This window comes from Rattus norvegicus, chromosome 10, assembly GCF_021556685.1.
Source record: "Rattus norvegicus strain SHRSP/BbbUtx chromosome 10, alternate assembly SHRSP_T2T, whole genome shotgun sequence".
Taxonomy (NCBI): Eukaryota; Metazoa; Chordata; class Mammalia; order Rodentia; family Muridae; genus Rattus; species Rattus norvegicus.
This window is the reverse complement of record NC_141543.1, coordinates 45,573,367-45,595,111: the sequence shown is the minus strand read 5'-3', so window position 1 is coordinate 45,595,111 and position 21,745 is coordinate 45,573,367. Positions and strand designations below refer to the sequence as shown.

Here is a 21,745-nt window from a genome sequence, read left to right as displayed (position 1 = left end):
GTGTATGGTGTTTTTGTGTATCATGTATATCTGTGTACCATGTGAATGCCTGATTCTCATAGAGCAGTGGTTCTCAACCCCTTTGGGCATTGAATGATTCTTTCACAAGGGTTGCCTAAGACCATCAGGAAACACAGATATTTACATCATGATTTATAACATTAACAATATTGCAGTTATGAAGTAGCAATGAAAATATTTTTATGATTGGGGTCCTATGGCATGAGGAATGGTGTTAAAGAATTAAAGCATTGATTAAAGGTTGAGAACCACTGTCATAGAGACCAAAAGAAGTTGTCAGATCCCCTGTGACTGGAGTTACTAAAGGTTGCGATCTGCCATTTTGGTGCTGGGAATCAAGCCCAGGTCCTCTGGAAGAGCAGCAAGTGCTCTTAACCTCTAAGCCATCTCTCCACCCCCAACAAATATATGTATTTTTATTATTTTAGTTACATGCATGTGTGCCTGTTTGTGTGGGTCTGTGCACATGAGCACAAATATCTTCAGAGACCAAAGGCATTCGATCCCCTGGGACTTACTTGACTTTCAGTCAGTAGTGAGCCACCCGATGTGGGAGCTGAGAACTGAACTCTGGCCCTCTGTGAGAGCAGTATACACTCTTAACCTCAGAGCCATATCTCCAGCCCCTTACTTAGAGACTTTTTAAAAAATATTTTGATTTCTATGAGTGCTCTATCTGCATGTACACCTGCATGCCAGAAGAGGGCATCAGATTCCATTACAGATGGTTGTGAGCCACCATGTGGTTGCTGGGAATTGAACTCAGGACCTCTGGAAGAGCAGCCAGAGCTCTTAACAGCTGAGCCACCCCCCACTCCTGTAGAGACTTTTGAGCTTCATAGATCTAGAAGTTCACACCTCTCTCAAGATCTGGTAAGCTTTAGCTGCTATTACACTAACAGCCTTCCTGTACCTTCCAGAATGCCCACGATGCAAATTTCTGTTTATTAACTTTCTCTCCTAAGTCCTGTCATCCCTTTGTTCTTGTACCTTAGTTCTGTGCTGAGTTTGTTTCCCATGGCCGCACCTTCTCTTTGCTGACTCTTCCACACCATCCCCCAGATACTGAATTATCTTCCTGAGTTGGACACATGACCTATGTTCCCTTTCACAACACTGTATCCCACTCCCCCTCCCCTAGGTCATTGTTTTGAATTCCTTTTCTTTGGTGGCAATAGCTAGAGCCTCACTGTGCTTGTGACAGCTCTCTGTCCTCACTGTATCCCCTTACAACCGTCCTGTCTCTGCTCAGCACATTCTTTCAGTCTTTGCGTGAGCTTCTCAGCATCTTGGAGGACAGCCATACCTGCCAGCTCCATGAAGAAGCCTTCTGTAGAGACTGTCATAGGGAAGGTACTGAGGTGTTGGTTGGTTGGTTGGGATGCTCAGGCCTCACCTCACTAATGTGACTCCCTCAAGAGTAACTCAGTTGGAGCTCAGTTGATGAAGTGTCCGAAGCCCCGGCTTCCATCTCCAGAAGCACGTAAACCAGCTACGGTGTACATGCCTGCAATCCCAGTGCTCAGGGGTAGAGGCAGAAAGACAGAAGTCCACAGTAATCCTCAGCTATGCAGTCAGTTAGAGACAAGCCTGAACTACATGATTTTGTCCCAAAAGAGCACTAAGAATAACTGAGATCAGCAAGTTATACAAGGCCCTGGGCTCCAGATGATTAGGGGCATTGTTTTACAGCTGTACTGGGGATGGGGGCTGCTAGCCTAGCTGGATCTCTGAAGCTGGATACACATGCTGACAGGTTCCACAGTCTTGGGCTGGTGTTAGTGCTGGGCTGGACCCCCGTCCATGGAAACCACAGCACCACATGGGCTTAGGTTCCAAGGTCACAAGTATACTCTTGGGCCTGGCCAGTATCATCTGTGGGAGCACAGAGCTGGTGATGCCTTGGGAATGAAAAGGTGTTTTTGCAATGGAGGGTACACTGAAGTGGTGGCTCCATTTTCAAGGTGATGGTGGAACATATAACAACTCAAGCCCGAGAGACCGAAGCACACACTATAGGAGCCCCCTCCCCTGAGGCTGTGCTGCTGCATGGACTCCCAAAGCTCCCTAAACCAGCCTCAAAGCTGAGGCCTGTGGAACTCCCCTCTGGCTAGGAGCCACTTCAAGAGTTCAGCTGACCTTTACCCTGCATCCTGACCTTCTTCTGGCTCAAAGCTAACCCTGGCTGGGAAGCCAGGGTCACTGATTGGTGGGCTCGGTTGCCTCTCTAGACTGCCATCCTGAGTCTCTATGGCAATCAAGACTAATATTTCTCCCCTGCTAAATTCTAGTGTTCCCCCCTTACAAAAGCAAATATATATTTGGTCTTGGTCCTTCTTAGTAGAAGAGAATACTGGGCACTTCTGCCTTTAGGGAGTGGGCAGTGTCATACACGGGCACATGGAGGAGAGTGTGCTCACCAGTGTGAGTGCCTGTGTCTTCTTCTATTCCTCCCCACTTTTTTTTTCTTTGAGGCAGGGTCTCTCAGCGACGCTGTGGCTTTCCATTTCAATTAGACTTGCTAGCCAGTGAGTCTCCAGACCCTTTCTGTCTCCGCCCCTCCATTCCTGAGGTTGTAGGTGTATACCACAGGGCCAGGCTTTTACACGGATGCTGGGGATCCAGATTCAAGTCTTCGTGCTTGCAAAACAAGCACCCTGCCTACTGAGCAAACTCCCTGACCTCCCCTTCAGCCTTCATAGTGATTTCCTTTTCAAGTGGCGCATCTCACCCTTGTGGGTCACAGACTCAAGGTCAACACCGGAGCTTCCGTCTGTACCCCTCAACAGCCTCTTACAAATCCACCTCTATTTCCTTTTGTTTCTTTTATCTTTGTTTGGTTTTTGTGTTGTTGTTGTTGTTGTTGTTGTTGTTGTTGTTGTTGTTGTTGTTGTTTCAAAGGTTTCTCTGTGTAGCCCTGGCTGTCCTGGAACTCTCTCTGTAGACCAAGCTGGCCTTGAACGCAGAGATCCACCTGCCTCTGAAAAGAGAATTATACGAATTCTAGGTTTAAATATATAAAATTAAAAGAGTTAGCCCCAAAAGCCACAAACTCAGGGCTAAGCCCTGCCGCCAGGAATAGCAGGCCATAAAGATAAAGAAAAGGAATGCAGGAACCAGCTCAGGCTATCGAGGACTGACCCATAAACCATCCAAAGACATCCCCCCAGCTTACTCAGAGTCATACTTTAACCAGATGTCCTCCAGACCCTGATAAGCCCCTACTTGTGCTTTTCAGCCATTGTGTCCTGCAGAGAGCACTCCAAGAAACCGGACAGCCCAAGCCTAACCAGAGGTGTTTCAAATACAAATGCTCCATCAATTTTGACAAACTTTTAAAAATAATGAGGACCTAAAGACCCAACCCTTCTCCTGATTTAGTAGGTCTGTTCCAGGAACCAGGGGGCCATAAAACCTTCTGGTGTCCCCTTATCTCATGAAGCCATAAAACAATCTTGTAACTTGTGGTGCCTTCCCCTTTGACATCCCCCATCCCCTGGTGCTCACAGCCTCTGCCTTTAAATGCTCTTTTTCCCAGCCTCTCGGGGCCGACACCTCTGTCTCCTGTGCGGGATACGTGTCGGCCCGGAGCTCTCTGTAATAGGTCTCCGTAATAAACCTCGCCTTTGCTTATTACATCCAAAATGGTCTCTCTGTGTCTGGGGTCCGCGATTTCCCAAGACTTGAGTAAGGGTCTCTCTGCGTGGGATTTTTCACCTCTGCTTCCTGAGTGCTGGGATTAAAAGTGTGTCTGGCACTCCACCCTTATTTTCAGTCCTCCAAACTAGAGTCCCCCTAACTCTGACACTGTGACACAGCTCAGCAGGGTCTAGGTAGACTCTGCGTGTTCTATTCCCTCCTTCATTTCTGACATAGAGCTTTTCTTTTAAAAGTACCTTCATTTTATGTTGAGTAACGTTTTAAAATATTGAGCAGAATATTTAATATTTAAATAGCAAATAATTAATTTTAAAACACTTTAAAATGTTTTAATATAATAATCAATATTGAAAATAGACTTAATATAAAGTTGATGGAACTTGGCTTTAAAAATGTTTTGGATAAAATAAATGAAATCTTTAAAAAAAATCTTTAAAAAAAGGAGGTTGAAGGCTCGGTGGTGAAGAGCACTGACCGCTCTTCTAGAGGTCCTGAGTTCAATTCCCAGCAATCACATGGTGGCTCACGACCATCTGTAAAGGGGTTAGATGACCTCTTCTGGTGTGTCTGAAGACAACTACAGTGTACTCACATACATAAAATAAGTAAAAAATCTAAAAAGAATTTGACCTCTGCTTTAAGCCAGTGAATTTGTATCTTCCCTGTGAAAAGGATATCATGGGACCCCAAGTGCTTGGGTGATAGATAAAAGGTTTAGAAACATAATTTGTATAAAGTTCTAACGGATATTCAGCATCCAATCAAAGCAGATGCTGTCGGCATTTTTATATGATGTTCGAAGTCATACTGAGATTTCTCAATCCCATAAAGGCAAGGCGGGATCCTTAGCTCCACTTATCCAAAACACCCTCTTGGCTCCTGTGTGCGAAGCTAACTCTTAGCATGTGATATCCAGCTGGGGAGGAAGATAAAGTTCATATAAGGTGTCTGGACGGGGACAGCACAGGAGCAACAGTGAGATGTGCCTCTAACAGTCTTGACTGAAAACTATCAAGAAGACTGAAGGGACCCCAAGAAAAAATGGAGTTAACTCCACCAGCTCAGGACAGAGGGAAGGCACACAGTGAACCACATTCTTCAGCCGATCAGAAAGTGGCCACTGAGAGAGCTGGGACAGAAGCTTCCTTTCCTTTGCCCTCTGTGACATTTCCATGCTCTATCTGATGCACTGAGTAGTCAGGAACTTGAAGAGAGCCAGGTTAAATGCTTCGACAGCACTAACTTACTGGGTTCAAATCTCAGCTTTGCCACTTACTGGAACCAAGTTCCCCTGACCATGAGACAGCTTCTAAAGATACACAACACAGAGTAGAAAAAGAAGTGAGGTGGAAGTCCAAATGACTATGTGTCTTAGTTACTTCCTCATTGCTGTGATAAAATACTCTGACAGAAACATCTTAAAGGAGACGGGGTCTATTCTGCTCACAATTCAAAAGTGCAGTCTACTATGGTGGGTGAATCAAGGCAGTAAGAGCTTGAAGCAGCTATTCACAATATAACCGCAGTCGAGAAGCAGAAAGGGGGCTGCAGAGACGGCTCTATGGCTAAGACAACTCAAGTGGGGGTTGGGGATTTAGCTCAGTGGTAGAGCGCTTGCCTAGCAAACACAAGGCCCTGGGTTCGGTCCCCAGCTCCGAAAAAAAAAAGAAAAAGAAAAAAAAAAGACAACTTAACTGGTCTTACAGAGGAACCATGGATTGGTTCTCAGCACCCACATGGCAGCTCACAACCTTCCATAACTCCAGTTCTAAAGAGTCTGGCGCCCTCTGCTGGCCTCCATGGGCACTGCACATATGTGGTGTATATACAGATGCACAGGCACACGCACATACACATAATCAAAAACAAATACTTTTAAGCAGAGAGCAGTGGATGCAAGCTGGAAGCTGGAGTTCAGCTCCTTTTCAATCATCTCAAATGATTCTAGATTGTGTCCTGTTGACAATTAACATAAAAGCCTTGCCTCAGTCATGGAATTGCTTTGCATCCTGGGAAATCTATTTAGCTTTCCTGGACCATATGTATGTAATATCTAGTTGAGACTAAAGTCACCACAGCTCTTTCTAGCAGAAACACATGTGTTCAAACGGTGGCAATGATTTTTATTAATTAATTAATTTCTTTACTTTATAACCTGGCCACAGTTTCCCCTCCCTCTTCTCTTCCCAGTCCTCCCCCATCCCCATTTCCGGTCCCTCCCTAATCCACTCTTCCTCTATTTCTCCTCAGAAAAGGGGAGGCCTCCCATGGTTATCAACAGCCTTGGCATGCATATCAAGTTGCAGTAAGACTAGGCACATCCTATCCTATTGAGGCTAGATGAGGCAGCCCTGTAGGAGGAAAGGGTCCCAAAGGCGGTTGACAGTCAGCCACAGCTCCTGCTCACGCTGCTGTGAGTGATGGCGATGATTTTTAAAGATATCCAGGAGCTAGGCATGTTTCTCGGTGGTTAAGAGCACTTCCCAGACTGCGTGTTTCTTTGTTCCACGGACAGTGTCCTTTGCTGTGCAGGAGCCTTGTGACTTAAGTTTGTTGGTTCTTTCTGTTTCCTGTGCTTTTGGAGTTGTCTGAAAACCCACAGGCTCTAAGGGTTTGCATTAAGGTCTCACCTATTTTAAGATAGTTTTCTGAACAGGGTGACAGCCTTCTACTCTGGATGTCCAGGTTTCCCCTGCACTCTCTGTCAATGAAGTTGTCTTTTCTCCGGTGTCTGCTGCTGGCACCTTTACTAAGGAGCAGTAGAATGAAGATGCTGGATTTATTTCCCGTGGCGTATTCCACCTCACGGATCTGCATCTGCTCTTGTGCCCGTATCACAGCATCTTTAACTACTGCTCAGCAGGATGTCTTAAAGCCAGGTTCCATTACTCTCCAATTTTGCCCTTTCCACTCAAGTTTGGGCTTTTGTGCTTCTGTGTGGATTTGAGGATTATTTCTCTGTCCCTGTGAAGATTACCTTGTGTCTGTGAATGCTTCCGGTGGTGGGAGTCTTTAACAATGGTTCTTTCACTCCGTGAACGCGAAAGCTCCTTCTGCCTTCCCATATATTTTCTTATTGAGTTGTGTCATTTTCATTGAAGAGGTCTTTCATATCCTGAGTTGAGTGCATTCCTGGAACCAGAATGGGGGCAGGAGTTGTATATGAGACAGAGTCTCATGTAGCCCAGACTGTCCTCAAAATCCCTGTTTCCAAAAGTTACCTTGAAATTCTTTGTTTTTTTATAATTTACTTATTTCATGTGTATGAATACATATATGCACAGGCATGTCTATGTACCACATGCATGCAGAGCCCTAGGAAGTCAGAAGAGAGCATCAGACTCCCTATAACTAGAGTTAAAGACAGTTGCATCCCACCATGCAGGTTTTGGGAGTCCTCTACATGGGCAGCAAGTGCTCTGAACTGCTGAGCCATCTCTCCATCCCTAACTTTGAACTTCCGATCTTCCTGCCTCTGTCTCCTTAGTGTTGAAGATACAGGTGTGCCCCCACCACACCAGGTTTATATCATGCTGAAAACGGAGTCCAGTACTTGGTGTATGCCGGCCAAGCAATCTGCTGGGTTACTTCCCAGCTCCTAGGGTTTTGTGTTTTGATTCATTTGTGAATAGGATGCTGTGCTAGTTTGGTTTGTTTGTTTGTTTGTTTGTTTGTTTGTTTGTTTTCTCAGCAAAGATCCTGGTATTTGACTGAGTTCATGCATCACCTCCAATAGCCTTTGTTGGAGTCTTTGGTATTTTTGTGTATAGAATCATATCAACTGCAAACTGGGACAATTGGACCCTACTTCTTATGCCTTAAACTTTTCTCTCTTGTTTATTCTCTTATCTAATAAGAGAGCAAATCATCAGACAAATCAGGTGCAAACTCCAGCCACTTCCACCCCTCAACCCTTCTTTATCAACCCTCTGATTTGAGCATATTTACCTCCTTCTTTGTCTTTGAAATCAGGTTGAGGGCTGAGGAGGTGGCTCAGTCCACACAGTGCTTGTCTTACAAATGTGGATCTCAGTACAGTCCCCAGAATACACATTTTTTTAAACTCACTTAATTCATTTTATGTATATGTATAGCTGACACTATCTTCAGACACACTAGAAGGGGGCATCAGATCCCATTACAAATGGTTGTGAGCCACCATATGGTTGCTGGGAATTGAACTCAGGACCTCTGGAAGAGCAGTCAGTGCTCTTAACCATTGAGCCATCTCTCCAGCCCCAGAATACACATTTTAAAAGCAAGAGACAGGCGAATCCCCAGGACTCACTGGTAAGCCAGCCTAACCTACTTGCCAAGTTCCAGACAAATAAGAGACACTGTCTCAAAGACTGGAAGAGGGACAGAAGGACAGAGGGACAGAGAAAAGAGAGAAAAACACACACAGAAAGAGAGAGAGAGAGAGAGAGAGAGAGAGAGAGAGAGAGAGAGAGAGGAGTGGGGGAGAGAGAGAAGGAGAGACAGAGAGACACCGAGAAAGAGGCAGAGGAAGGAAGAGAGGAATAAAGGAGAGAGGGGGAGAGGGAGGAGAGACATAGAGAGCAAACAGGAGATGACTGGCTTCCACACACAGTTGCACTTGCGTACACACACTATACTTGTTTCTTTTCTATCACTGTGATAAAACAACCTGACGAGAAACAACTTAAGGGAGAAAACTTTGTCTTAGCTCACAGTTCTAGAGATCTATCACAGTGGGGAAGGCACGGTGGCAAGGGCAGGAAGCTGGGTGGTAGCATTACATCGCCCTCAGCAGAGAGAACAGGAAGTGAAGCAAGGCTATAAAGCTTCCCAGCCCGGTGCTGTACTTCCTCCAACAAGGCCCCACTTCCATACTCTTCCCTGAGAGCATCACCAGCTGCGGCCGAGGTGTTCAACCCTTGAGCCTGTGGGGGGATGTTCGTCATTCAAACAACCACACACATGCACCCGTGAACACATACACGAATACGTACACATACTTTTTAAAGATCAGGTCAGAAAATACTTATGTCACAGGATTATTCTCAGAATCGAAAACGAAAAGGCTTAGACACGATGCCTGTCTCACAGTAGGTCGGTCCTCCATAAGGGGAAGCTGTTATTTTGCTAGGTCGAGTGAACATGAATGCACCTGCCTACCCAGCTCTCTCTGTGCTGGGTTTGTCAGTATGAGACTCCTTTTACCCCTGACTCTCCTCCTTCTAACCTTAAATACCCTGAAGCTCTGACCTCATCCCTCATGGCTGCTCTAAGGGTTCGCACGTCACCTCTGTCCTCACACACTGCTGGCGCCTTTCCCAGCTAAGCAGCACCACGCAGTTATTGTCCTTATCTCAGCACGAGAGCTGCTCTGAGACGCTGGCTTCAGGAGGAAAGACAAGCTGAAATGGGCGTCTCAGGGGCTTCCTTCCGATCTGTGATTTGAGGACTACATCTGATAACAGTTTGTCAGTACATCTTAAGACCCCTGATACTCTGGGCTCCAACAGTGGATATTTCTGACCACAGTTTGCCTTGTGTGCCAGATAATCTGAGTTCTGTGAGGGCAGAAAACAAAACCTTCTGCTTCCTCCCCTTCTGTTTCTGCTTCTGCCCACTTGCCTGCCTGTATCCAATGCAGCCCAGTCAGTGTTAAGAGTCAATTTGAGTTTAGCAAAGGAAAACTTATTGAGAGCAAAAAGCTAAGACTTCAAAATGTGCACAGGGGCTTGCAAGATGGCTCTGATAATAAAGGTAAATGCCTCAAAGCCTCACAGACTGAGTTAGGGCCCCAGAACCTACATAGTAGAAGGAGAGGACCAACTCCTGAAAGTCGTTGTCTAGCCTCAACACCCATGCCATAGCACATGCACACACATATCAACACATACATACCTGAAAACTAATTAAGTATTGTTTGTTTTCTAAAAGGTGCATGGCTACAAGTACAGTGTCATACATCTATAATCTAATACTCAAGAGGCTGGGACAGGAGGATGAGAGTTTGAGGACAGCCTGGGCTACACATTAAAAAGAAAAAAAGGAGCTGGAGAGATGGCTCAGTGGTTAAGAGAACTGACTGTTCTTTCAGAGGTCCTGAGTTCAAATCCCAGCAACCACATGGTGGCTCACAACCATCTGTAATGGGATCTGATGCCCTCTTCTGGTGAGACTGAAGACAGATACAGTGTACTCATATACTTTAAATAAATAAATCTTTATAAAAAAAAATAGGAACCTAAGGTTGCTTCTTCCATCCAACCCTTACTCCTGTGTCTCTTTCTTCTGACAACAGGGAGTGGGCCTCTTGCCTTCCAAATCTCCTTTCCAAAAACACACTCTCGAAAGCTCTGAGGTCTTTCCTGTTCAAGCATTTTGAGCTTCCTTTTTCTCCACAATTCTTAATTTAGAGGAGCTTATTAGGTGTTAGAATGTTAAATTAGACACCATAAGGAAGGAAAGAAGGGGAAATCCAACTATACGACACATAGGAAGCCTTCAAATGTGAGGAAGATGGATGGATGGACAGATGGGTGGATGGATGGACAGACAGATAGATAGATGGATAGATGGATGGATGGATGGGTGGGTGGGTGGGTGGGTGGGTGGATAGATGGGTGAGTTAATGTCTTTCCTTGGTCCTATAAACAAAGCAACTGGTTGTCCAATTACCAGAAATCAGAGTGTCGGTGGTCGAGTTGATACTGAAAATAGTTGACTGACACCTCTGAATGCCCCCACCTTGGGGATTTGAACTGCCTTTGAGAAGTAGAACCATAAGTCCTAGGTTAGAGAATCCCGCTGTGGCCTCTCTGAACCCCTGAACTTTCAAGCACTCCACATGTGTCAGACACTAAGCTAGCAAAGTGTAGGGCTCAGAAACCACAGCAGCACTGACTCTCAGCCCATCACACCAGCCATTTCCATCCCTTCTGAACCGCATTTCCCACAACTCCTTACCAACCCCAGGAGGAAAGTGCCATGGTGGGAACCTATCTGGGAAACAGAGTCCAGGAGGAGCCATGGGGAGAAGTCAGGAGCCAAAAAAGCTGTCAGGAGCCTGAGGCCAGTGGCCGGAGATGATGTCAGGCATCAGGAGCCCTACAATATGCTGTCTGAGTCTCTTGCTCTGACTCTCATTAGTCCTTTTATAATGAGATCCTGTGGGGCCTGTTTCCTTCTTTCGAACGATGCACACCTTTCTCTTTGTTTACATGCACTACTTCTGCAGGAAGGAAACAGTAAGACATGAAAGTAGGTGAGGACCATTAGGGATGGCAGAGATGATGTGGGGAACCAAGAATTCACCATCATTCTTCCCAATTGCTGCCAATCATGCTTGGGGGAGAAGCTACTCTCAGGGAGGAAGAACTCAGATCAGGGTTTCTAAGGATCCCATCCTTCTGGGGGTTCAGCAAGAAAGCTAGGGATGGGGCTGGGGATTTAGCTCAGTGGTAGAGCGCTTACCTAGGAAGCGCAAGGCCCTGGGTTCGGTCCCCAGCTCCGAAAAAAAAGAACCAAAAAATAAAAAAAATAAAAAAAAGAAAGCTAGGGATATCTGCTGCTTCCAGCTCCTAAAGAGGGCAGGACTTAAGCTGAGGTCAGAGGATTTGCCAGGCAACAAGGACAGAGCATCCAAAGCAAGAGCAGACTTCCTCCATCCAAATCAAATGCTCACCAGAGGGCTGTTCCACACCATCCCAGCCCCACATGCCCCCACCCATGAGCCCTGTTTTTGGACACGTGCCTCAGTCTTTTCAAGCACATTTCTCCCCATGGCTGTGGGGATCTGGGTGTTTGCTTCCAGAGCATCTGTGAGAAGTGAATGTGTGTGGCAGTATGGAAAGTCTCTTAAGAGATGTCACTTCCTTTTCTCCCTCGGAGCTACGTGAACAGTCTTGACGTGTCACTAGCAGGAACATCAAAAGTATAGCTGGGATTTGGGGACTGGTGGCTTTTTCTGCCCAACCATTCCTAGCCTGTTCACTCCCAGATGACTTTCCCAGACCCCATCCTAACACACACACTCTCTGGGTAAGCTCTGAGGAGAAGGAGAGGAGGGGCCAACTCCGGAGATGCCAATGAAAGACAAACAAAACCCAACATCCAGAGTCAGTGAGGTGGCTCTTAAAAGTACTTGCCACCAAGCCTGACAGCCCAAGTTCAAGTCCAGAGTCCTACCTAGTGAAACGAAAGAACTTACCTCTGACTTCCATGTCTTCACTCATAGGCTTCACACACACACACACACACACACACACACACACACACACACACACACAGGGCGGGGAGGATGGGGGGGTGTGTAAACAAATTAAATGTTAATTTTAATTTTTTAAATTTTCATTTGATATGTATGAATGTCTCACCTAATGTAAGCCTGTGCATGTGAGCCCAGGGAGGCTATAAGAGAGTGTCAAATTCTCTGGAACTAGAGTTAGAGATGGTGGTGAGCGTTAATGTAAGTGCTCAGAATCGAACCGGAGTCCTCTGGAAGAACAGCCAGTGCTCTGAGCTGCTGAGCCATTTCTTCAGCTCCTCAATTTAAAAAAGAAAAAAGAAAAAAAAACCTTAAACAACAATATCCAGGCCTAGCATTCATCATGGGACTCAAAGACCTGCGATTATGAGACTAAATGCCACCTTCTATGGGGCTTGAGGGACAGGCTGCAATTAAATTATAAGAAAATCCTATAAAATGCTTTGGAACGTTTTACGAAGCTATCGATATTTCCACCAGAATGAAGCCCATGGGAGGCAGCAGGCAGGGGTGGAGTGACCATGTGGAGATCATTTGATTCCATTCATCCCTGTCAGTGATGGACCAAGACTAATGAGGGCTCAGACACAGCACCCCAAGAGAAGGTACAGGGTGGCCTCCTTTTTATGGCACCCTCAGGGACAGAGTGATCTCTAGAGTGCATACAGGGATGTATGAGGGGGAGGGATGCTGGTGGGGTGGGCACATGGGTGTGGGTCTCTCCGTCCTCTTGGACCGTTGGCTAACACAGGGGGTTTGTGAGTACATACAGTGAAGGACCACACCGGAACCACTCATCAGTAGGCAGATCAGCTTTACTTAGGGTGAATGAAGGCTTAATAAAGGTTTGGGAGACTGAGGGTAGGGACATGCAGGATGGGCAAAGGTCATTGGCTGGGGGCTTAGGGTAACTGGCAAACCTCATTAGCATGCGGGGCACTCCAGGAATCTCAGGTGCTGGCAGAGCAAGTTTTGTCTGGAGAAAGGAAATTGATCCTATATACTAATTGAGGCTATGCGACATTCCTAAGATGGGCAGGGGAGAGGGGGAGCTTAGAATTCCCAGGGCAAGGTCAGAGAAGGAGAAAACTTGCTAACAAGGGAGTCTCTCATTTTGCACCAAGCTCAGAGGTTATCAGGTCATGGTGGACTTCAACCTTCATTAGCTGAGTTTTCCCACACATGAGAGAGGGTGTGCGTGTGAGTGTGGGTATATGCATGGGTTTGTGTGTGAGCGAGAGTGCCAGCGAGTGTGCGTGCGTGCGTGTGTGTGTGCATTTGTGTGTGTGCATGTGTGTGTGTGCATGTGCATGTGTGTGTTCAAGTGTGTGTGTGCATGTGTGTGTGCATGTTCGTGTGTGTGTCTGTGTGTGTCTGTGTGTGTCTGTGTGTGTGCGTGCGTGCATGTGCGTGTGTGTGGTGTGCGTGTGTGTGTGTGTGTGTGCATGTGCATGTGTGTGTTCAAGTGTGTGTGTGCATGTGTGTATGCGTGTGCGTGTTCGTGTGTGTGTCTGTGTGTGTCTGTGTGTGTGTCTGTGTGTGTGTCTGTGTGTGTGTGCGTGTGTGTGTGTGTGTGCAAGCGCGTGTGTTACTTCTTAAAGGTTGGCATCAAAAGTCAGACTTTGAGTCATTAATCTTGGGGACAGTAATGCCCTTTGGAGACCCCAACACTGATGCTCTGCCCTTTGCCTTGGGAAACAGAAATGCATTACAAGTTCTATCTAGAGTGCTACTTCATTCAAGAACTACAAGTTTACAGTACCTCCCCAGCAAAATGAAAACACTTCTCTCTTTTTGAGTCTTATTTTGTTTTTATGTACGTGTGCGGGTGGAGTGCAGCTGGTAGACGCCAGAAGAAGGTGTCAAATTGCCCTGAAGTTGGAGTTACAGGTAGTTGTGAGCTGCCAAGTGGGGGCACTGGGAATCGAACCTGGGTCCTCTGGAAGAGCAGTGAGTGCTCTTAACCGATGTGCTCCTCAAGCTCCTAAAAGACATCCTACTGAAATATCTTCTTCTTATGGAATATTCCTTAGCCGCATCTGCCCAGCTTTCTGACAACTTCTCCAGGTGTAAATGGAAATAGAATGGCCTCTCAGATCCTGCGATCAGCAAGAGCAGTTGAACAAGCCTTCAGCAGGACCTGCCCTGCCCCTACATGAGCTGCCCGCATCCCAGCACAACCTCAGACTACATAGCTAGAAACGACCTTCAGCTTCTCTTTTCACACAGTTTTATTTACACTGTAGAGGAATAAACTGAACATCTCAGTGCACACCTTTAATCCCAGCACTCAGGAGGCAGAGGCAGGTGGATCTCTGTGAGTGTGAGGCCTGCCTGGTCTACAGAGTGAGTTCCAGGCCAGCCAGGGCCACACAGAGAGATCCAGTCTTAATAAATAAATAAATAAATAAATAAATAAATAAATAAATAAATAAATAAATAAATACAAAGTGGGGGTTGAGGGGGTACAACAGTGTTCTTTCTTCTGGCCTCCTCAGATCCCAGGCATACACGTGATACATATACATGTACACGTATACTCACATTCAAACACATAAAATAAAAATCCCCTCACCTAAAAATAGAATGTAAATGTAACCAAATGATAAAGAGAAGATAAAAACAGTGGACTGGAGAGACAGCTCAGGAGGTAAAAATGTCTGCCATCGAACCTAAGCGACCTGAGCTCGATCCCCAGGGCCTGCGTGGTAAAAGGGGATAATTAACTCCCACATGTTATCCTATGACTGCTACATGTGTGCTGTACACACAAAAGAAAGAAAGAAGGAAAGAAGGAAAGAAAGAAAGAAGGGAGGGAGGAAGGGAGGGGGAAAGGAAGGAAGGAAGGAAGGAAGGAAGGAAGAAGGTTTTTACATTAGTCTTTGAAATTTATTTTTAATTTGTTTTCAGTTTGGCTTTGTTTGTTTCTTTGTTGTTTTAGGACAGGGTCGTGCCCTGCAGTCCTGACCCAGTATTCTCTGTGTAATCCAGGCCAGCCTCAAATTCATATTGGTCATTACAGGCATGAGCCCCCATACCCAGCTAAAATCCCTCCAAAATAAAACATTTCTGCTAAAGTTCAGATTTGCATATACTTACCTGAGGAATGGGGGAGGCGACCTTGGTCCCTGGTGCACAGACATGCAGCCACACTCAGTGTCTTCCAGGATAGGCTTTAGGACCTGTGAGCCAGAGGTCCTCTCGAGAGCTCATGCCCAGAGCCTAACCCCACCCCCACTGTTGTCTTGGCTGCAGGACTACAGGGTCAACATCTTCCTGAGGCAGCAGTGGAACGACCCCCGTCTCGCCTACAATGAATATCCTGACGACTCTCTGGACCTTGACCCATCCATGTTGGATTCCATCTGGAAGCCTGACTTGTTCTTTGCCAATGAGAAGGGGGCCCACTTCCACGAGATCACCACGGACAACAAGCTGCTGAGAATCTCCCGGAACGGCAACGTCCTCTACAGCATCAGGTGAGGTCCGGAGCCAACCATAACGCCAGGGAATTCTAGGAATGGGCTTCATCAACAGCAAGGAGAGAGGGTGGGAAAAGGCTTGTGAGAGAAGGTAGAGTTTAAGACACCCTGTGTCTCAACAAAGACAAAATAGACTCAGCCATCATCAGTAGCGAGTGTTGACACACAGCTGTGTTTGACAAGACACAGCATCTTGGTGACAATTTAAACCATCATGTAAATGGCACAGTTCACAAGGACTCCCTGCTTTGAATCCCACTTACCCTGTATTAGGCCTTGGGAATCAAGCCCTCCCCACTCCTGACTGCATCCTGTAGACACCAATTGCTAATCTTTCAGAGTGTCCTGTGACTCCCACTCTCTCTCTCTCTCTCTCTCTCTCTCTCTCTCTCTCTCTCTCTCTCTCACACACACACACACACACACACACACCCCCCTAGTCCCTAATCTCCTTGCCCGGGGCACAGGGACAACGGACAATGGGAGTAGAGACATGAGCTCACTGTCAACCATGGCAGCTTGGAAAACAGATGGCACAGGACACTTTTCACGAAGTGTATCCTTACATAACTCACAAACTAGGTTTGGTGATTCCCCCACTGTGTACATCAGAGAAGCGAGGGTGTGAAAATGTAGGAAACTTGGCCCGTTGTCCACGGTTCCTGTCAGAGAGTAGGTACTGGCGGGGTATTAGTGTAAGTCCCCTGCCCTCTGGAGCATCAGGAGAGACACAGCTTTCCAGTTGGGTCCCAGGACTTCTGGAGCATCAGAATGGCCACTGGCCACCACTCTCCATCTACACATCAATACCCAATAATGAATGGCTGTGTTCTGATTTAAAAGAGCTTCAGAAGGCTAAGTGGTGATCTCTTCCCCTCAGGGAAGGGGAAGTCTTATCTCCCACTCAGATAGGAACCTTAAATATGCAGGATGGGGCAGGGCAGAAAGTGCAGAGCCTGGGCCAGGTGAGCTGACCCTCAGAGACAGCTGGACTCAGACCCCATGAGCTGTCGGGAAGCGACCTGGAACTCTCACCACTGAAGGGCAGCAGAAGCCCTGCTGATTGGGCCCATCCTACCAGCCACATCTAGACGAAGAAGGACATTGAGTCAGCCACCGAGGTCCTGGTGAGCTGCTGGAGGGAGGGTCACCTCTGCCTGAGATTCACTGCTGCCAGGACAGTTTCATGTCTCCGGAAAACCAAGTCCCAGTGCAAGCTGACAGAAGGACAGGTCAGCAGAAAGTGATGGTCCCAAGGACATTCAGCATCTGGAAATTAACCCGTCCTGACAGCTGCCCCACTTCAGAGCTTTTATCTTCCGAAATGGGCCAGCTGGTTTTCCCTTCACTGCCCCCTCCCCACCCCTTCTCTGCCACCCTTCTCTTCCCTCCTCCTCTCCATACCCCTCCTGCTTCTGTTCTGCCCTTAGAGCAGAGTACACACACCAGAGGTACGAGCTGGGAAGGGAAGTTCACAAGGGGCCAGGTGTGTAGGTGAGGTGGCAGTAGCTATGTTCTGTGGAGACACCCCCAACTGAGTACCTCAAGGAGGAGGGACATATAGTATGACAGCCAACCCCAGAGCCAATGGACTCAGCATGCAAAAGCTAGATCCGTGTGACTTCAACACAGACCCAGCCTGTCCTTTCCTTCGTATGTGTCCCTAACCTGGAGTGGGGGGCACCTGATAGTCTAAAAGCCCTCCATTCCCCTCTGCAGCCAGAGCTCTGGTGTAAGCAAAGACTTCCATAGTTGTTATCACAGCCAGGGCTACCAGCCTGGGATGTTACAGAAGGGCCGACTCCCTCTGGCTCTGGAGTTGAAGCCTTTACAAGGCTGACACCCCCAAATAAATAACTGGTCCACTGCTTCCCCACCCCCATCCCTGCCTGAACTCACAGATAAGAGTCAGTTGTGTGGAAACAGGTGGGGTGGGGTGGGGTGGGGGCACTGTTCTGAACTCACATCTGACAGACCCAGTGTGTGAATGGAAGCAACCAAGAACCGTGTGCAGAACTTACAGCAGCAGCATGGGGACCTGAGCCTGGGGACTCCATGGAAAACCTGAAGGAGAGGGATGGGGTAGCACCTGGCACCCTAGCAACCTGCTAAAAATGGGCCTGTAGCATCCAAGATGGCTCCAAAACAAAAAAACCAGACTGACGACTTTAGGCCACCTCTTTTCTACCACCAAGCCTCCTCTTTCCATCCCAGGAGCTTGGAAAATGTATACACATGTATTCTATAAGCGCCGGTCCCCTAGTCTCTGGTCCCTACCCTGGAACAATGATTTCAACCATTCAACCCCACCCCTTCTCTTCCCAGAATCACCCTGACTCTGGCCTGCCCCATGGACCTGAAGAATTTCCCGATGGACGTACAGACATGTATCATGCAACTGGAAAGCTGTGAGTCCGAGCTGCTTTTTTTAAGGAGCCAGACTCCTGTTTACCCATTTCCAGGCAGAAACGCCCTAGTCACTGGACCCCAGGAGAGTACTTTTATAACTCAAAAAGCCAAGTGAGGGGCTTGCATTGAGAACGTACATTAGAACCATAACTCCCACACACACCGCCGACTCTGTCTCACTGGGGCACAGGCTTTGTCATCAGCTGCATCCTCCCAGGAGGAGGCACTGTGCCAAGTCCCTGGTGAATGTGCCTGCCAGGAATGAAGAGAGATGGCCAAGGGAAATGACGGTCTGAGGGTGCTCACTTCATCAGGGGAAGTAGGCCAATGACTGCCCAGGTCACTCCAGCCAAGGGGAACGAGCAGAGTGTATTGTTGAAAGCAGGAAACAGGGTCAGGGTCAGGCTCTGCCAGTAAAATGCCTGCCACACAAACATCAGAAACTCAGTTTGGATCCCCAGCACCATGTCAAAGCCAGACACAACTAGGGGTATAGGGATGGGCAGATCTCTGGAACACACGTGCCATCCAACCTAACTAAATCAACCAGCTCTATATTCGGTGAAATACCTTGTCTCAAAAAGAAATAAAGCAGGCACTGGAGAGATGGCTCAGCTGTTAAGAGCACTGGCTGCTCTTCCAGAGGCCCTGTGTTCCCAGCAACCACAGGGCAGCTCAACACCCTCGCATAGACATACATGCATGCAAAACACCAATGCATATAAAACATTCTGCGCTTGAAAAAGACTCAAGTTTGGATCCTAGCACCCATGTCCATCAGCCCGCAGCCTCCTGAAATCCAGCTCCAAGAAAAACTGACATCTCTGGTCTCTGAGGCCATCTATGTGGTTGTGGCATGTACAGACACACACACACACACACACACACACACACACACACACACACACACACAATTTAAAAATACAATCAAATCTTTTCTAAAATAAATGAAGTGGAGTACAATTGAAGAAGACATCCGACATCAGCTCTCAGCTTCTGGCCTACACACACGTGTTCTCATATACACACATGTTGGCATACCCACGTTAACACGTACTCATGTTATATCACACACACAAGCTAGGAAAGAGCTAGGTGGTGTACACCACAGGAGTCTGTGGCAGAAGGGTTGTGAGTGTCAAGAGAGACTGAGCTACACAGTGAGTTTAAGGCTAGCCTGGGTTACATGAACCCATGTGCCCCAAAATAAAAAGAGTTGGAGTTGGTGCTGGGGCAAAAATCTGATGGCCTGACTGAGCCACTTCCCACCTGCTCTTCTCATCAAGAACAAACGTGATAGACTCACTCCCCAGAGGAAAGCATGTAGGGAGAAAAAGAAAAAAGAATTGCTGGTACCAAAGAGTACACATGGACAGACCCATGGCTCCAACTGCATACGTAGTATATGCCCCTGTTGGGCATCAATGGGAGGAGAAGCCCTTGGTCCTGCCAAGGCTCGATGCTCCAGTGTAGGGGAATGTCAGGGCAGGGAGGCAGGAAGGGTTGGGTGGGTGGGAGAACACCCTCATAGAAGCAGGGGGAGGGGAGATGGGATAGGGAGGTTATGGACGGGAAACTGGGAAAGGGGATAACATTTGAAATGTAAATTTAAAAATCCAATTAAAAAAAAGAATTGCTAATATCAATCACCCTTTGCCATGGGGTGACAGGCAGAGTCCCAGGACAAACCTAGGTGGAAGAGCTGGGGAATTAATTTAGACAAGTTTCACCTCTTGTGGAGGTGAAGAAGAAAAGACAAAGGGGTTCCCAAACATCCACCTCAATCTGGGGCTCTGCCCAGCCTCCAGTCCTAAGTGTAACGCTGAGTCCTTGCTGACTGTCCCCTCTTCCTGTCTCTCCCAGTTGGTTATACCATGAACGACCTCATCTTTGAGTGGCAAGAGCAAGGAGCTGTGCAGGTGGCAGATGGACTGACCCTGCCTCAGTTTATCCTGAAGGAAGAGAAGGATCTGAGATACTGCACCAAGCACTACAACACAGGTGGGTGCAAGTGGCCATCATGCTGCCCAGGTCCCCAGGTTAGTTCAGATGCTTATCCAGCCACAGAATGGCATGGGTCCGTGTTTAATTACCATGGTGGTGGTGATGGAACAGGTTTGGAACGACATGTGCCACTAAGATGTCCTTTAGGTGAGTCCTGGGGATGTTACTTAAGCTTAGACCACACCTAATTACAAGGGAAGCTAGTAAACACTGTCTTCACTCTGGGTAGACATCCTACCACTGAGGCAAGTAGAGGAACTGTTAGATGGAGGGTAGACTCTGCCACATAGAAACTTGTGTTTCTGATAGTGAAGAAGTAAAGTACTTGCCTTGGACCCAAGCAAGAGGGGGTTGGGAGGGCGTGGTTCTGATCGGTAATTAGTAACCATTAGAAATCAGCCTGTTCACTGGGAGTCATGGAGGGTGGAGAAGTAGGAGCCACCCAGTAGGAGAAGTAGGATGCTTGGTCAGCTCTCTGTCATCCATGCCTAGTCTAGCCTTTCCTGGGTGAGGCTAAATTCAGGAAAGGAACTGGAGTTAGACCAGGGAAAACTATCCATACTCTATCTCAGATGGGAAGCCAGCTCATGTGCGCACTGTGGAAAGGGGGCAAGCAGGCTGTCATGCTGGCTGGCATACTGGTAAGAAGCCACGTCTGACCCCAGCTGAGCTGAGGAGAGGCATGTCTGCTATAGGATGATGGCAGGTCCAAGAAAGAAGTGGAGGAGAGAAGCTAGGAGAAGTGTGTTACCATGCTTGCACACACACAGAGGCCAGGGGTGGATGCCAGGTACCTTCCTCTACTACTCTCCACTTTATTTTTAAAACTGGGACTCACAATTAGGGGAGTTTGATGGCCACAAAACTCCAGGGATCCATCAGCCCTGCCCGCATCAGCGCTGGGGTTACAGCTGCTCACCCAAGCAAGTACTTTACCCACTAAGCTGTCTCCTCTGCCCGATTTTCTTATTCCGAAGGATAATACTCTGTCATTTTCTCCATTCATCCATTGAAAACTACATTAGGATGCCGCAATCCACTTCTATATATCCATCTGGAAAATGAAGCAAAGATTTCAGAGACACATTTGCTGTCCTGTGCCTGCAGTAGCTTTACTGACAGCCGCCAGGAGGTGGAAAGAGTCCCATGTGCAGGGAACCTTCCTGTTCATTACCTCCTCCACTCTTCACATGTACAGTCCTGAGAAGGCCCTGTGAAGACAGGGGACAGAGATGGACAGGGCCCCGAACACATAGGGCCCCAGAAAATCCACTAGTCATTACTTCTTCAGTTGACAGGAACGTTACCCTTCCCTTGGTTGGACAAGCATGTCCTACTCCGGTAATACATGGGTGCAAAGAGATAAGCTGCCCAGTCCAGGGCAAAAGAGAAAAAGAAGACAGACAATGGTGGTGTGCGCCTTTAATCCCGGTACTCTGAAGGCAGAGACAGGTAGATCTCTGTGAGTTCAAGGACAGCCTGATGTGCATAGTGGGTTCCAGGACAGAGCCAGGGCTACATAGTGAGACCCTGTCTCAAAAAACAAAGAGAGAGAGAGAGAGAGAGAGAGAGAGAGAGAGAGAGAGAGAGAGAGGAGGAGGAGGAGGAGGAGGAGGAGAGGGGAGGGGAGGGGAGGGGAGGAGAGGAGGAGAGGAGAGGAGAGGAGAGGAGAGGAGAGGAGAGGAGAGGAGAGAAGAGAAGAGAAGAGAAGAGAAGAGAAGAGAAGAGAAGAGAAGAGAAGAGAAGAGAAGAGAAGAGAAGAGAAGAGAAGAGTGACTGGCAGTCACTCACCTGCTGCTCTGTGGCTTAAAGGCTCAGGTGATCCCATGAGTAGAGCTGAGAACACTGGAAGGAAAGAGACGTTTTATCAGTTTGTGAAGAAGCTACCCAACAAAACGAAAGGCATTTCCTGGGAAAGAAGAGGGGCCTC

The 21,745-nt window shown here is 47.5% G+C and overlaps 1 protein-coding gene across 2 annotated transcripts in view; it reads left to right on the top strand.

Annotated features, from left to right (window-relative positions):
- Glra1 (glycine receptor, alpha 1) overlaps nt 1-21,745 on the top strand; it is a 97,892-nt gene that overhangs the window by 60,148 nt on the left and 15,999 nt on the right. For both annotated transcript variants that reach the window (NM_013133.1, XM_087570017.1), the window contains exons 4-6: nt 15,176-15,399; nt 17,728-17,810; nt 19,675-19,812. In NM_013133.1, the coding sequence (NP_037265.1) occupies nt 15,176-15,399; nt 17,728-17,810; nt 19,675-19,812 (445 nt within the window). The remainder of the gene's footprint in view (nt 1-15,175; nt 15,400-17,727; nt 17,811-19,674; nt 19,813-21,745) is intronic.